Source organism: Lepidochelys olivacea, assembly GCF_965140295.1.
Source record: "Lepidochelys olivacea isolate rLepOli2 genome assembly, chromosome: 15".
NCBI lineage: Eukaryota > Metazoa > Chordata > Testudines > Cheloniidae > Lepidochelys > Lepidochelys olivacea.
This window is the reverse complement of record NC_140425.1, coordinates 28,727,240-28,743,740: the sequence shown is the minus strand read 5'-3', so window position 1 is coordinate 28,743,740 and position 16,501 is coordinate 28,727,240. Positions and strand designations below refer to the sequence as shown.

At 37.8% G+C, this 16,501-nt stretch overlaps 1 protein-coding gene across 5 annotated transcripts in view; it reads left to right on the top strand.

Moving 5' to 3' along the window:
- The window catches only part of CLIP1 (CAP-Gly domain containing linker protein 1), a 113,031-nt gene that overhangs the window by 75,976 nt on the left and 20,554 nt on the right, over positions 1-16,501 (top strand). For 4 of the 5 annotated variants that reach the window (XM_084649466.1, XM_084649470.1, XM_084649468.1 and 1 more), the window contains 9 exons: positions 1,138-1,254; positions 2,571-2,628; positions 2,898-2,981; positions 5,192-5,348; positions 6,028-6,193; positions 6,292-6,507; positions 7,665-9,950; positions 11,278-11,415; positions 13,683-13,789. In XM_084649466.1, coding sequence (XP_084505592.1) covers positions 1,138-1,254; positions 2,571-2,628; positions 2,898-2,981; positions 5,192-5,348; positions 6,028-6,193; positions 6,292-6,507; positions 7,665-9,950; positions 11,278-11,415; positions 13,683-13,789 — 3,329 coding nt within the window. The remainder of the gene's footprint in view (positions 1-1,137; positions 1,255-2,570; positions 2,629-2,897; positions 2,982-5,191; positions 5,349-6,027; positions 6,194-6,291; positions 6,508-7,664; positions 9,951-11,277; positions 11,416-13,682; positions 13,790-16,501) is intronic. The other variant, XM_084649469.1, reaches the window with a different exon arrangement.

The following is a 16,501-nucleotide window of genomic DNA, read 5'->3' as shown; positions in this document are numbered from 1 at the left end:
TAATGCCTGTGAGACTAGTGCAGGGAGCTATAAGTAATCACCTCATCAATGTGAAATCCAGTGGCCTCTGGAATTCATCTCCCTTTAGATAGAGGGAGGAGGGATGAAGGAGAGATTCCTTAGCCCTTAATTATCCAGGAGTGGAAAACTGATTGGATAAATAACTATTTTTCCTCTCTCCCTCCTACTAGCCAGGAAGGGGGAAGAGGCAAGGGAAAAGGTGCTGTATCTAACGGGCCAGGGAAAGCCATAAAATCACAGTGAGACAAGCTGATGGGGCATCTGTACATGATGATGGTGTTGTGTGAAACAGCATCATCACATGAAATGTCTTGAAGCAAAGATTGCCACATTGTGTGTGTGTCTCGGTGATTTTTCTGGCGCTCAGGCCAGTAACTGACAAAATGGCTTCGTAGTTGAATATCACTATATTATACAGGTGGAAGATTATTCTGCTACTGTAGTTTGGAATGAAGGGAGTGAAATGTAGTGTCTGGGCTCTTTCCCCTTCACACAAGATCTGTCAAGTCAGCTCTGTGATCATAAAGAAAAAGTAATGAGGCCACTTTCCTAAACCTCTCCACAAATGGTGCCAAAAAATTGGACTTACATGGACTTTCGGCATGATTTTCAGAGATCATGTTGAGCATCCACAATTCCCATGAAAGTCAGTGGGTGGTGCAGGTGCTCAATATCTTTGGAAATCATGCCAGCACTATGTAATATTCAATACAGTCAGTTATAAGGTGCTTACTAAATATTCCAGTAAGAAACATTCCATTGATGCAATAAGCACAATTTAAAACACTTGAATATACCCAAAATGTCTAGCATTAAAGAATGTTTGCAGAATAATTCTGAGAGAACTAAATTTAGACTACTTTCAAATCACAAGGATTGTCTCAAACTTATTCCAAGATGCAGTTTAATACTGTAGTGCAGCCTGCAGTGGAAATCAGCTATATTCAGTTAACACACAACATTTTTCCTTCAGCTTTTGTTCAGGTTTTTTTAATTTTTCTACATATGATGGTTTGAACATTCTAGTTATTTCCTTGAAGCTCAAGATTTTATGTTCTTCATGTTTTCATTCATGTTTGTAATTTTTGTTTTACTCCATCTAATCCACCCTGCCAGGCTAGTAATCTGGCCAAAGAACTGCAGGGCAAAGAGCAAAAGCTTCTTGACCTGGACAAAAACTTGGGTGCAGTAAATCAAGTTAAAGATTCTTTGGAAAAAGAGCTTCAACTTTTGGTGAGTAATTCTCAGAAATCTTGTCTCTACCCATTGGGTTCTCTTTGAGCTTTTTAGGGGGAAATCGTCACTATTATCCAAAGGTCAAATGTAACAGTCCTTACTCCAGCAAAAATCTCAGTAATTTCAAATGGACTTTTGTCCAAGTAAGGAATGCAGGCTTTGAGTCCAAGTGCTTTGTATATCGGATTTCAAAATGAAAAGTACAATAAGATTAACTTTTACTTTATCAAGTTGTTGCCTAAGCAGAGCTCAGCTGTTACTGGTTTACAGTTAAAACATTGAGCCAGATCAAATACATCATATAACACATTTTTAGAATAGTCATTAAGGTAGGTATAGTCCTTTTTCATTATAAGTGCTGTATGAGTTAACTTTACTTCACTGTGTTATTTACAAGTAGCTTTTGAATAACAAATTTTCACTTCCTTCTTGTTTTGCAACATAATAATTAAATTTCTCAGTGTTCTACATTTGGGCTAGCTCCTGCTGCGATTATCCCAGCCTTAGGAGGAAGCAAGATGTGTGTGTGTCTGTCTTTCCATGTGGTCTTTCTAAGGCCATTGCTGTGTTTTATTATGTTGATTGAGGAGCCCCAGTATTTTATCTATCTCTGTATCCTGGCCTTTCCTCAGATGTCGCTAACTTTCCATCTCTTCCCGCCATTATGGATGGAGGAGGGAAGGATAGCTCAGTGGTTTGAGCATTGGCCTGCTAAGCCCAGGGTTGTGAGTTCAGTCCTGGAGGGGGCCATTTAGGGATCTTGGCCAAAAATTGGGGATTGGTCCTGCTTTGAGCAGGGGGTTGGACTAGATGAGCTCTTGAGGTCCCTTCCAACCCTGATATTCTATGATTCTATGAAAAGGCTGGCATGAGATTGGCCACAAGGCTGCATGGGGCCGTTCAAACAGCAAGTCCACCACAGCCTGTGAGCTAAAGTTTATAACTTTCTAAAATCGAGGTCCAGGGGCCCGCTACACTTTCGATACCTGTAAACCACGTCTCCCATACAGAGCTTAGCTGCTGCTGTACCGCTGTCCTAGTTTACAAAGAAGCTCCCTTTGCTGCCTAGGGGACCCCATTTCAAACGAAAATGGGGAGACTGTTTTTTTCTTTTACTTCCCTGTCTTGCCAAGTTCACAATAGACTATAAATTACAAGTCAAAAATGTCTAATACACCTATGGCAGTAGTGGGTCTTTATCAAATCAGAAAGTGAAAAAAATAGTAACACTACTTTTAATGAAGTTCATATTGAATAATAGTGTGTCATTACCAGACAGTTAAAACTTGTCTTGGGTTTTCATTCCCTTCTAGAAAGGCAAGTTTACTTGTGCTGCTGAAGAGGCAGAAAGCGTTCAAAAATCTATGCAAGGTATGTTTCCCTAGAATTGAAATGCATCCCCTCAAAACCCGCTGGAAAAAAATGGTGCTGAAAAAAATTTCTTCAAGAGCCTAAAGGTTATAGTTGTTAATTTAGCAGGATTTGTCTTGGCAACTAGGAATAAAACAAGATTTTTTTGCCGCCTCCTTGTTTGATTTGAGTAATATGAATTCCTTGTAAAATTAGGTTTTCTTTAACAAGATGAGCCACAATAACTGGGGAATTAACTTTATCTTTTAAATATCATTTTATTTCCATAGAAACTATTAAAAAACTGAACCAAAAAGAAGAGCAATTTGCACTCATGTCCTTGGAACTGGATCAGTTAAAATCTAATTTGATAGGTAAGGAAATGACAAAACTGAAGGGTTTGAAATGTGCCATCAGCTTTATGTTTTCATGCCACCTTGCTGCTCTTAGCACATGGTGATGACTAATACCCGCATAGTGGCAGACATTGTGTCTGCAAACTAACGTTGGGAAGCTAGAAAGTCAGATTCTTGTTTGAACCAAGCCCTAGTCCTAAGCTAAAACAAAACACACTATTAGTGTGAAATGTAAACACAACTGAAAAACTATATATAGAGACACTGCAAATTGACCATGGCAAGGAAGTAATGGTAAAGTATTTCCTGGCTCAGCTAGCTTCCTGGTTGAACCTTTGTTGCTTAAGTCCATTCCAGGGATCCGGTTAAAGCTTTGCATTAGTAATTTATCTGCTTTAATGGCACAAACAACACACATACAAAAATGTGTTAATATTGCAACTGATCTAAGTTGATTATTAGTGGAGATGCTCCAGGGTGAAGGCTGGGAAATGAGGATGACACACTCAGGGTACGGCTGACAGCAGAGAGTAGGCAATTTCTACTCTCAGTGAAAACCAGGATGTGCCTACTCTGCAGTATATAGCTACATGCATCATTGAAAGGCTCTGGCAGAGGGATACTGTGACAGTCTGTATCCCTATGTTCACCTGATGAAGTGAGCAGTTAAGCTACCGAAGCCATGCCTTTTTAATAGAAAGTTCAGGGTCTTAACAGATCATTCACCATTGATCTGGTTAAACAGAACTAAAGGCTCAAATTCCAAACTGCTACACTGGGGTCTCATACTACCAGAATTTGATATGGAAATTGTGCACATAAAGGGAAAAGAAAACATGGTGGCAGATGCCATGTCCAGGAAAGAGGGCCCTTACCTACTGTCTACAGGTCAGCCCATGGGTAACCCTCCTGCAGCTTTGTAAAGGGGGAGGTGTGGCAGTCTATATCCCTATGTTCACCCTTTTTACAAAACTATAATGGATTTTATACAAAATATGCTTTGTGACGTACCATTTGAAAACTCATAATGTGCTGATCGTTATTGTCCTGGGAAAATGTGTGGCAACATTGTATGTAAAGTTATAAGATTCTACTGTATAACATTACTGAGACATATTCCAAGTTTAGAAAAACACGCATCCCAGCTTGGAGAATTGAGGGGACACAGGTCCATCAGTCCAGATTGTACCCTGGGTAATTCCATGGATATTACACTGGCTAAAATATCAGTGGAGATGGGGGAAGCACAGCTTGGTCATGTAGAGAACTGTGTAGGGTACATACCCTACAGGTTCAGGCATGTGTTTACTTGCCTGAAGAGTGGCTCACCATCTACACTGCTACATATAGCTATGCTGGGGGCGTATAGTGTATCCATTCTACACACTGCCATAAGGAGCGTGCAGTGTAGGGGTACCGTTAGTGTGTTCATGAAATGCAACATGTAAATGGCATGTGCCTTGTAACAGACACATAGAAAGCATTTGACAGCTCATGAAAAGAATATGAACCCTGTTTACATGTGAAGACTCCTTTTTAGTGTGGTTGTTTACTTCTGTGACCTTCGAGCTAGCACATCACCATCCCCTGTCTCATAACCTGTAGTACCATTTCCTGCTGTACACGTCCACCTAATCTCTTTTTACTGCAGTCTAAACTGACCTTATGTATATAAAAGAAAACCTCCTAAGCCCCGCTTCCTAGTCTCTTCCTTGGAGGTAGTCATTAGCTTGCATGTATATGGAGCCATTTTCTACAGTGACTTGATGTAGCTCTCATTGCTCCTTGTATTTACACTGCTCTAAAGACTAGTTGGTCTAATATTCTTCCCTAGATAGCTGCATGTAACTTCAGTTAAGCGAGTATGCCCAAATGTATCTGCTGGACTTCTCTCCTAATGGTAGAGCCCAGCGTCAATTTTTAACAGCCTGATACCTATAGTTAAGTGAAGCATCAACTGCAAGTTGTATTCTTGATTAGTTGCTTTTTCTGTGTCTTTCCATGTACAATGTTATACTTTTCTATTAGGAGTTTTACACCTTTCCATTACCCAAGAGCCTACAATTTACAGTCCAAACCCAAATGTGACTTTTAGTTTTGGAAGTTCAACTTGCTAATTTTATGGCACCAGGCTAACTCTGATGTTTACAGTCTCTTGTTAGCATTTAGGTGTGTTGTGCATGGCCTGTGGATTACATTTACTAGAACATTAACTTTTTTATGTTCAGTTATGGAGAAAAAATTGAAAGAGAGGGAAGAAAAAGAACAGCAGTTGACTGAAGCTAAAGCCAAACTCGAGAATGATATAGCAGAAATAATGAAGTCCTCGGGAGATAGTTCTTCTCAGCTGACAAAGATGAATGATGAGCTGCGGTTAAAAGAAAGGTATCCCGTTGCTGTCAGAGCATTTTCCTGCCATTTGTTCCTACATTTTTTGTCCTTTTGTAAGTAGCTATGAAAGCTCATCCTGAAACAAATCTGATTCCCGTTGATATGACAACAGAGCTTGTGCCATCAAATTCATTCTGTCTTAAATACTCTGTACATATATCGGATTTAAAAGACACTTGGTTTAAAAATTATTTAATAACTTCTTATTTATATAACAACTTCTGGCACTTTTGAAACTAAATGAATATACTTTTTCAGGGTTTGAGTATCATTGCATTTCTTTTAGCTTAGACACAGAAAGTAAACTATACAATTTCTGGTTCTCCTGCACAAATACAATGCATGCAACCCAAACACTGCAAGAGAATGTGTGTTTGTTTTGAACATAATTTAATGCAAACATTTCTGTTTTTGCAAAACCCTGAACTTTGGGGTCAGATTTACCCTTACATTGGTACTTTTGTGTGCATTGAATCTTGTTACTGGTGCATTTAATTTGATAGAACATTCTGTGCACTTTTTAGTGATTGAACAAACCTGTTTCTAAACTTTTGGTCTGTACTAAAGATGTAATAGAAGCATGCTGCAACTTAGAGAGAGCTATGTGTCTGTACATTAGTTACATTTTCAGCAAAAAGTCATTTTGCTAATTTCTGATTTATTTATTTTTTAGAAAGCTAGAAGAACTACAAATTCAGCTTACAAAATCAGATGAGAAGTCAGCTCAGCTGCAGGAAAATATGGAACAGACAACACGTAAAGCTGAACAGAACCATCAGGAAACACTTAAGAATCATCAGGCTGAACTGAAGAAAATGCAAGATAAATTAGTAGACCTGGTAAGAAGAACTATAGAAAAAGCTCACTAGTTATGTTGGAAAGGGTATTTAAAAACCTAGATTTCTGATTGCATAAAAATTGCTCTAAAATCTGACAGGAAAAGCAAATTGAGAAAAGCCAGAATCAGTGCAAGGATCTGCAGATGACGCATGAGAAAAACAATTCTGAGATGGTTGCTGAGCACAATGCTGCCATCAAAGGGCTTAAACAGAATCTACTGGACACAGAAGAGATGCTGAAAAGTGCAGAAGAGAAAACCAGAGACTTGGAAAAACAGGCTGAGGAGCTGAAAAAACAAGCGGAACTTGCCAAAGTACGTATGTCTTTTAAGCAAGTAATTGCTCTATTATCTCTCTCCTTACAATGACTTACTCCTTTACCGTTTAACCTAACCCATCCCTATTAACTTTGGGTTTTGGTGTTCACTCAGCGAAAATTTATCAACTAGATGAAGTATTATTAAGGAAAGGACACCTACACTATTGACTACTAGATAATCTTTTTATCCATATTTTAATTTAATACAAAGTATGGTACTTAGCAATTAACTTTATATCCTCATAGATTTCTGTTTCAGTCAGAGCCAGTTGGAATTAAATTTTATTTCTCTTTAATAAGGGATTTTAAGCATCTGGATTTTAAATAATTAAGTGTACTTAGAAATATTTTCTTTACAGGCACCTTGTTACTGAAATTTAGTTTTGTAAATCAGTTCTATGTTGTGTATAATTATTTTTCCCTTAGCTTGATTTAAATAACTTTCACTGATTTTTTTCTCTGTTTCCTGGATATTGTTGCTTGCTTTCATCTCTCATTCATTGTTTATTTGCCTTAAGCCTTGTGTTATGTTACGCTTTGGCAGAATATTCAGTGTATAAATTGACACACGAAAGTTAAAGTATCTGACATATTTCTGATGTAATATTTGAACAAATTAACCTTTTTATGATAAGGTATCATGGGTACATTACCCATGTAGTATAAACACTATATAAAGTAACTAGAAGTCAGTATCTAGTATAGCTCTATGGATTAACTGTAATGCAACTCATCCAGGTATTGACTAAATCTTGTTTTGTTTTCTACAGTAGCTTTTTAAAATTGCTCCATGCTTAATCTATGTACATGGTATCATTTAAATCACTTTTTTTGGGCAGGGAGGCGTTATTGGAGCTGTCTTACTAAAAAGCCAGACTCTAGTATGGATGAACACACAACTAGTGCATCTTTAACATAACTATCATTAATTAATTAGTTCCACTAGGCTGTCTCACTAGCTAGTCATTGTTTTGTAATAAAAATGGCTTTAACATTTTTCAGCAGTTGAGATTACCCAGAGACTTGTGTGTGTCAGTATATACGCTTTTTTAAATTTAAACTATAATAGCTCTATTTGTCCTTAATCCATACTTCTCATTTGTCTGTTTGACTTCATTTTTGTTTCCCTTCTCCCCAACTTTATTTCTTTAGTCTTTAACTTCTGTGTTAGCATCAGCCAAAAAAGAGAGTGAACTAATGTCAGACGAGATGAGGGGTTTGATATCAGAGAAGGAGATTCTGGCACAGGAGGGAAATGCTTTAAAGTTAGAGAAAGGTTCACTATTATCAAAACTACTAGAGTTGGAATCCAAGCTTGTGTTGTTGCAACAAGATCAGGAAAAGCTTTGGACAATAAATGAAGAACTTGATTCAGAAAATAAAAAGATCTTAAAGGAAAAGCAAGAAGCTGAAACTAAAAGTCAACAGGAAAGCACAGAAAAGGCAGCATTAATTTCTGAGAAACGAAAGTTACTTATTGAAATAGGGACAACACAGAAAGATCTTCTAAATATAAGTAGAGAAAATGATGCTCTACACTCTTCAGAATCAGTACTGCTCCAACGGCTGGAAGAACTTCAGACCAGCAAAGACGCTTTGGTTCTGGAATCTCAGAAGCACATTAAGGAAAGAGAAGAACTGCAGGATAATCAGAAAAAGCTTTCTGAGGAGAGTGCTACTCTTCTTAAAGACAAGGATGATGTCATCCAGAAGCTGAAAAGCTCTTATGAGGACCTGGCCAGAGATCAAAAGGAACTCCTGCAAGAATTATCTGCTCTGGCTGCAGAGAGAAATTCAGTCTTGGATAAAAATTTGGCTCTTGAAAGTACATATGTGGTCTTAAAAAATGAAAGGGATGATCTGTTGCAAAGAAGCCAGGACCTGCGATCCGAAAAGGAAGCACTCCTTAAAAGTCAGGAAGAGCTCCATGTAAGCTTAGAAACTGCTCTTAATGAGGAAAAGACCTTAAATATGAAAACTGAAGGACTGCAAGCAGAGCTAGATGCTGTGGTTAAAGAACTTAAAAAAGCTACCAAAGACAATGTAGAGTTGCAGTCCTCCCATGCTAGTCTCTCTAAGCTGCTTGAAGAGATTAAAGCCAGTAGGGAGACAACAGACTCCGAATGTATCCAGTTACTACAGGAGAAGGAAGCACTCTCTTCATCTGAGCGGAGGCTTTTGGCCGAAAGGGAGGAACTTTTAAATGAAAATAAAGCAATTGTGGAAAAGCTTGCCAAGACCTCAGAAGATGTCACCTTTGCTGAGAAAGCTCTAAATGAGAAAATAAGTCAACTGAGCAGAGAGAAGGAATTGGCTTCTCAGAAGTCAGTGAAACTTAAAAAGCAGAATGATGCCCTTCTCAAAGAAAAGGACATGTTAGAAACTAAATGTACAGAGCTGCTCACTGAAAAACAGTCTTCTGCAAATGCACTGTGTGACTTGAAAAGAAAACATGACCTGGACATCTCCGCCAAGAGAGCACTCATTCAAGAGAAGGCAAAGCTCCAGAGTGTCATGGAAAGCCTCAAGAGAGAATTGGACAAGAAAACCCAAGAAAATCAAGAACTAGTAGCCGATAACTGTGAACTTTCAAAGTGTCTGAAAGAGGCTCAGAGTGCCAAAACACTGCTAGGAAATGAACTTTCTGCTGTTTCACAAGCCAAGCAAGTCCTGATGGCTTCCTTCAAAACCTGTTCCTCCAGTAAGGAAATGTTAGCCAAAGAGAGGACTGAACTGCAAGAAGAATGTCAGAAATTAAATGAAGAGGTCAATATTATGCAGGAGAATTTAACAATAGAAAGGGAAGCTAGAAAGCTGGAAAAGGATTCATTCTTACTGGGACATGCAGAACTTCAGAACACCATCAGCTTCTTAGAGAGGGAGAAGGAGCAACTAACAGTTAAAAATGAAGAATTGCTGTCGGAGAAACAACTGCTGGTTCAGGAGAAACAAAAATCTGAATCCAAACTAGAGGAAATCATTAAAGAAAAGGAGGTTCTCAGCACAGAGACTGATCAACTTGCCTCCAATATTGAAAAACTAAAGAGTGATTTTGCTTCCTTGACTAAATCGAAGGCGGAACTCCAGGACTTGCATGCCTGTCTCTCCAAGATCCTAGAAGATCTTCGGCATAGCCACGAGGTGACCGAATCAGAGCGAACGAAGCTGCTCCAGGAAAATGAGAGCCTGCTTGCGGAACAGAAGAATCTGACCATGATAAAGGAAGAAATCCTGAAAGAGAAGGAGAAATTCTCTGAGGACTATTACAAACTGCATGATGAAGTCATGCTTTTAGCACAAACTAATGGTGACCTTTCAGCCAACCTACTGGTGTTACAGAACAAAAATCAGATGCTACTGGTGGAGAAGGACAAACTTGCTTTGAAACTAAAGGAAACCGAGGCTCTTCAGACACATACAGTAACACAAAAATCTGAGGTATTGAAACACATTGTTAAACCAGTCAAGTACAGTTACTAACACTGAGCACTAACTTCAATGGTTTTGATGTCTGCACTTTAATTGCACGACCAGCACTTCATCTTAATGTAGACAGACTGGAATTATCTTCCCTCTTGCTATATTACCCTGTTTGTCTCAAGTTGTCTGTAATGATGAGTGTGAAAGATCTTTTAACACCCATAATATAAAACAATTCTATGTCTAATCATAAGGAACTATGTTGTCGCTGAATGCTGTAAGAAAACAATTTTGAAACTGTGAATAAAAAGGAAAATGTTTTTTTTTCCAAATTCTATAGGAGAAATTTAACATTGGTAGAAAAAGTACTTTCTAGCTAACTGTAAATGGGCATAAATGAACATGATTTTAGACTTGGTGCTCACCTTACCTTTTTATTTTAAAAAAATTGAATAAAAAGAATATTAGTTTAAATTTACACAGTGATATAAAACAAAATCTCAGTCCAGTATATGTAATTGGACAAAAGGAATTGCAAGACAATCCCCTAGCAGGCTTGGGTTTTTTTAGAACGTTCAAAACATGTTGTAATAAATTGCCATCTGAGTGTGTTCTTTTTATTCACAGTAGTGTTTACATTCACCACCAACAGAGCAGTAAATAGAACTTTGAGCCAGACCTTGCTTGACTTATAAACTGTAAAACCACTTAAAATATGAATTTTGAGAGGCGTTTTTTAATCCCAAATACTTTCAGAATATTTTATTCCAATCTAAAGCTTTGTGTATGATCTTCAAAGATTTAATTTCACAAGGGCAAGTCATCATTGACAATGTTAAAGTAACATGTAACATTAACTTGATAGCTAAATCTTTTTTGTTCTCCTATTTTGACTTTTAGGATCCTCTCACAGCAAATTTAATACAACTTCTCTTTATAATTCCACATCTTTCTAAAAGATCAGTCTGTTGGTAGTGAATATCTACTGAAGAACTATGATTATAAGATGTTTGGGGTGTTTAAGGGTAATCACAGTGGATATAATTAGGGCCATTCAGGGATTTAATGAAAAAAAATCAACCTCAATGAGGACACAAGCATGGGATTGTAATTTATTTCTGCATGGAATTTGACCTTTTAAGATCTGTTTATACTTTATGCAGCTTCAGAATGCAGATAATTTCCAGTTTAAGTTATGAAAATGAAGCTGTTTAACATATTTGATTCAATATGGGCAAGAGCTGGCAAGTAACTGAGTTCTGCATAAAGTATACAGAATATAGTATAATGGCTGGTCTACTGCATTGGAGTGTTCCATCCAGTAATAATTCTTTCGTATATTTAGGCTGCTAAAATGGCAGAAGATGCTTTGCAGGTAGTGGAGCAGGTGACCAAAGAGAAGGATGCCCTTCATCAAGAAAAGATCAATACGCTGGCCTCCTTGGAGGACTCCAGACAGACAAATCAGAAGCTGCAAAATGAAGTAACCGCTTTTAAATGTTTATATATGAAAATAGTCACAAAGTTCTTTAGAGACTTTCTGGTATTCCTTAAAATGTTCCTGTATTATAATTCATATGAAATCTACATCCAAATATCAAAAGCACTACAATTTATCAGTGAATATGTGCTCTTTGAGGTACCTATACTTCCCATACAACTTTAGTCATATGTTGAGCTGGACATGTGATCACTTCCTTCTGCTAGTCTGAATCTGATCTTTGCAAGTGAGAGGTGGTTTGAAACCCATTTTTTCTGTATATAACAAATGACCTAAAAAGAAAAAAACTGTAGGTGCGGGTTTAGTTTTTACTCTTTAGTCCAGAAGTGTTTTTTTTAAAGTGCCTAAATCAATAGGATCACAGCACAGGGGACAAGAGAAGGGGAAGGGAATATGGCGGAGTGGAGGAAAGGAGAAGAATGGGCTGAATAACCTTTGTCACGGTCTCACCACGGATCTCATCACAGCCATCTTGGCATAGGCTACTAGATAGTGTAATACATAAAGAAGCTGCGGGTACTAATATAACTTTGTAGATTACATGCTTCTACCGCTCTAATGTGGTGTGTCCAGCTATAATTACAAATACCCTGTTACTTATATGCTCATGGACCCTGGCTCTCCAAGATACTGGAGCAGCATTTATCTACTATGATGAGAGATGCAGCATGGTACAGTAGGCAGGGCACAGATACAGAAGATCTAGGTTCTAAGCCTGGCTTCATCAGTGACTCAGTGTGTGGCCTTGGGCAAGTTGTTTACAATAACTTCTGTGCCTCAGTTTCCTCATCTTAAGTGGATAGTCCTTCCACGCCAATAAAAAGCGCTACAGAAGTGCTAACTAATAGTAGCATTAATAATCCACAAAAGTTCTCCCCTCCTAATCTAGCCTACAAAAAGTTTTTAGCTTCTGTGCATGGTTATTAAATGATGCTCTGTGTGACCTGAAGTTTCACAGCAGCATCTTCATTTCTCCTCCTCTGATTTATGTATTATTATTTATCATTTACTATTTATTATGGTAGCACATTAGAGGCCACTCTCAAGATTAAGGCCCTACTGTACTAGGTGCTGTACAAATACACGTGAAGTTGCAATTCCTGTCCCCAAAAAGCTTGCAACCTAAGAAATACCACAGTACTTTTCATGATGATTCTGTTTCCCCCTTTTTTTAACACTGCACTGTTTTTTGGTAGTGGTGTCTTCAATAGCACCTTAATCTCTTTTCCCCACATGTTGCCTCCAGGCTGCAGAGATTCAAGTATAAACTGACTGTTTGAAATAAAAAGATGTGGGGAAACGTACTAGAGCCCACTGGCTGGTAGAGGCTGTGCTGATGATTCTCTAGAATTTTCTGATGTCTTTAAGATAATGAGCATTTTGAATGCAAAATGCGAGACTAACCTAATGCCATAGGCTTCTATCTAAATATAATTTTCGATGATTTCAAGGCAATGTTGATTGCTTAGGAGAGATGGCATTATTAATGCCAGAAGTGGAATTTCTGGGTTGTTTAAAATAAAAAATCCACAATTCTATAATGCCATCGAAGTAGCTGGAGATTCTGTTACATAAGGTAACGTATTACTGAGTGCTTGTGAACAGTTGAGGTTTACAGTCTAAGTGCTTACATGATAGATGCAGGCACAGTAAATACTAGAAGGCTCTCTACAATTTGTGCCAAAACAACAAGATCTCTGAAAAGAATGGATTTTCCATTATTGCAAACACAACATCCAGCCTACTATTTCTCGCTGATTAAGGTACAGTAAAGCTTAACCATATGGTTAATTATGTATGTTTTTACCTAAGATCAGGGGGAAAAACCACTATACAAATAGCACTCCATTATAATAAATCATACTGCATTAATTTTGCTAAAAACGTTGAGTTGTAGGTAAAGTGCTTACACAGGTAGGTGATCTGTGTGAAATGTGGTGGACAGATTTCTAATGTTCTTCTACTTATAATATTATCAGTTAGTCTTAAATTAACCTTTAACTTGCTATGCTGCTGGAATTGCATTGAACATAGTTAGGTTTGTTACACTTTTGTTAGTCAAATACTTCCCTGTGCAGACAGACTAATTTAACTCTTCACTCACCAAGACTTAAAAATAAAAAAGTGCAACAGTTCAAAACATCAGGCCTCCATTTTCACAAGTGCTTGACTATTTATTTACAAACATTTCATTTGAAAATTATATGATTCCATGAATTTTTAACAAGATTTCCTTCCCTCCCCCCAAGCTGGACAAACTTAAACAAAACAGCCTGAAAAACGAAGAGGAACTTAACAAGTCAAAAGAACTTCTAAATCTGGAGAACAAGAAAATGGAAGAATTTAGAAAAGAAGTGTAAGTATTTAAATGTTTGTTGAACCTTTGAACTCTTCCATAGTTGTTCTGTGTGAGTATGTAGCAGTTAACTTTCAAAATGAGTCTTTTTACCAGTTCATCTACAGTATCCTCATTTATAAAACAGAGGTACTTTGTTACAATTCACTACTAACTTGGCTTCTGAAATATGTAAAACATGGAAACCAAGCACTGCCATGGCTCTCTGAAGGTTACTGAATTATTTGTGGAGATGTTTTAAATTATGGTGCATTAATTGAATTAGTTTGAAGTGGTATACAGTTCTGCCACATGGGGGCACCAATTTATTTAAAAAGCATCAATCCAAACAAATCTTGCAGCATGTTTAAAATATGTTTTTGGTTAAAGTGTTAGTGGTTCAAATGATTTTGTACATATTATATCTTTGATTTTTATTTTTTATCAATGGCTTATTTATCAAATTTGCACATACTGCCAGGCAAAGCCTGGTTTTTCTAACTTTTATCAGAGAAAATTCACCATGGTATGTGTAAATCAAGTTGTCTGTCTGCTGTCTTCTTTCAGGTCTTGTCTAGCATAGGAAAATATGTGATGTTTTAAAATGTGTCAGGTAGCATGTTGTTAAACACCACTTAGCCTCAAGTGTAGATGGAGCTAAGCGTGATAGCTGACCATGGTCCATTCCTAATCTAGACTGCCTTAGCCTAGATTTTGAAATTGGAATGTAGCTGGCAATGAGTGAAGCAGAGTGTGCTGCTGTTTGGGCTCACATTTATCTTGACTCTAGAGTGTTAATATAATCATTTGTTTTGTTAATAAACTAAATCAATAGGACTCCAAAGAAAATGTAGGGAGTAGGTGTATCTGTAGTAACAAAGTGCCTTAGCTGAGGCCATCCCAGGGCAGTACTAAAAGAAACACACACAGTCTCTCTGGTTTAAAGCCCTCTGGCCACAATTTGATTAGTGCATGTTAACCTCTGAATAAAACTATTAGCTCATAATTGGTATCCAGCAGCCTAAAACTGTGTCCCTCCCTGAACAAAGACACAACATGGCTACTGGCCCCTCAGTGTCCCAAGCTTTAGAGACCTGGCACACTTAACCTCAGGTCTCCAATCCCACCCTCTCTGTGTGGGGGGAATTTGGTGACCTGCTGGGGAGATTCAGAACCTGGAACTTGGACTGTAGGGCTGAGATAATTGCTTGAGATTTTCAAAACTGTGCAGGGGATTTTTGCCCCACACTTGACTGGTGCTCTGAGATCAAGGCAGTCGAGGCAAGGAGAGACGGTCTTTCTTGCAGAACACACAACATTAATGCTATGTTCCAGCACTGGCATTGTGGTACTGATTTTTCTGTCCTTTTAAAAACATAAATGGCCCCTTCTGGTGTGACAGGATTTTATTCCATCAGTAATTCCCACCTGCTTCAGCCCTTATAGAAAATGCCAAGGCAAAGTAATTATTTCCAGACTAGTTGCTCTACTCCTAGAACCCCAAGAAGTTAGCAGATCCCATATTTAATTAAAAATTATTCTTCTGCAACTTGTCAGGCAAAAATTATGTATAGAAATTGCTGTTTAGGCTTCCGTGTAGGGGACTTCTAGATAAAGAAGATTGGTTTCCTCTCACTTGGTCCTCTTATGATTCTGTTTAAGGCAAACCTTAATCATAGCCAATTGCTGAACATGGTCTCTAATTACCTGTGATTTTGGACTTGGTAACTAATCTAATTTGACAGGTAATTGTAATACTGATTTAAGATTATTACATTATAAGTACTTTGACATGTAAACAAAGTAATTAACATTGGTAAAGGATGGAGCTGAATTTTGCAGCTACAGCTTTCCTTGAATTCCTCAGCAGTCTGTGATTGCCAGAATGCCTTTGGGATGCCCTGTAGGTGATGGTAAACTCTTGTAATTGTGGAGGGGAATAATGCAGGAGAGCCCTTTCAATAGCCAGCTGTGGCTCTGTAGGTAGGGAAGTCTTTCAGTGGAAGTGGTAACCATTTTTGCAAAAGAGCATAATGTATAAAACTGGGCACCAGAGAAACAGTGATACTGATTGGATTTTACTTACCTGGTTAATAAACACCCTGTCAAATGCTCTTTTGGACATCAAATAAAATTCTCAGATACAAATGAATTACAACGGAATTCTGCAGTTTCACACAAATCCGTGCCACTATTTGTGTGCCTTTAACATCAGGAATCTGACTTCCTGACACACTAGTGCCAAAATCAAAAGTCAAAGCACTGATATGGACTGCAGCACAGTAAACAAATGATGTTCAAATTAGATGTGTTCCTGCCTTAGCAAACAGATTCATACCAAGATAATTTGATTCAGTGGTGTGAGCCAGCACATTAAATCCAGTTTAACTAGGCTGCCTTAAATGAGCATGAAAAACTGCATCAAAAGTTGTTTACACTAGAGCCTGATCTTTAATAACTAATGTAGCTATGGCATAAGATCTAGGGAAAGGACTGGAAAATGTTTGCGTTAAGTTTAATACACACCACACCGGATTACTTTTAATGTTGCTTGATAAAATGTTCATCCTATAATAAGAAATACTTTTGTTTAAACTGTAATTTAGCGAGTTAGACAATAATGCTCCTGTTTTGTGAATCCTGTTACATAAATGTATCCCTCCGGGGCACATCAGCCATGGGTCATCGTAACATATTTTAGTATTCTAGTCAGTGTTCGACTGTGAAATATTG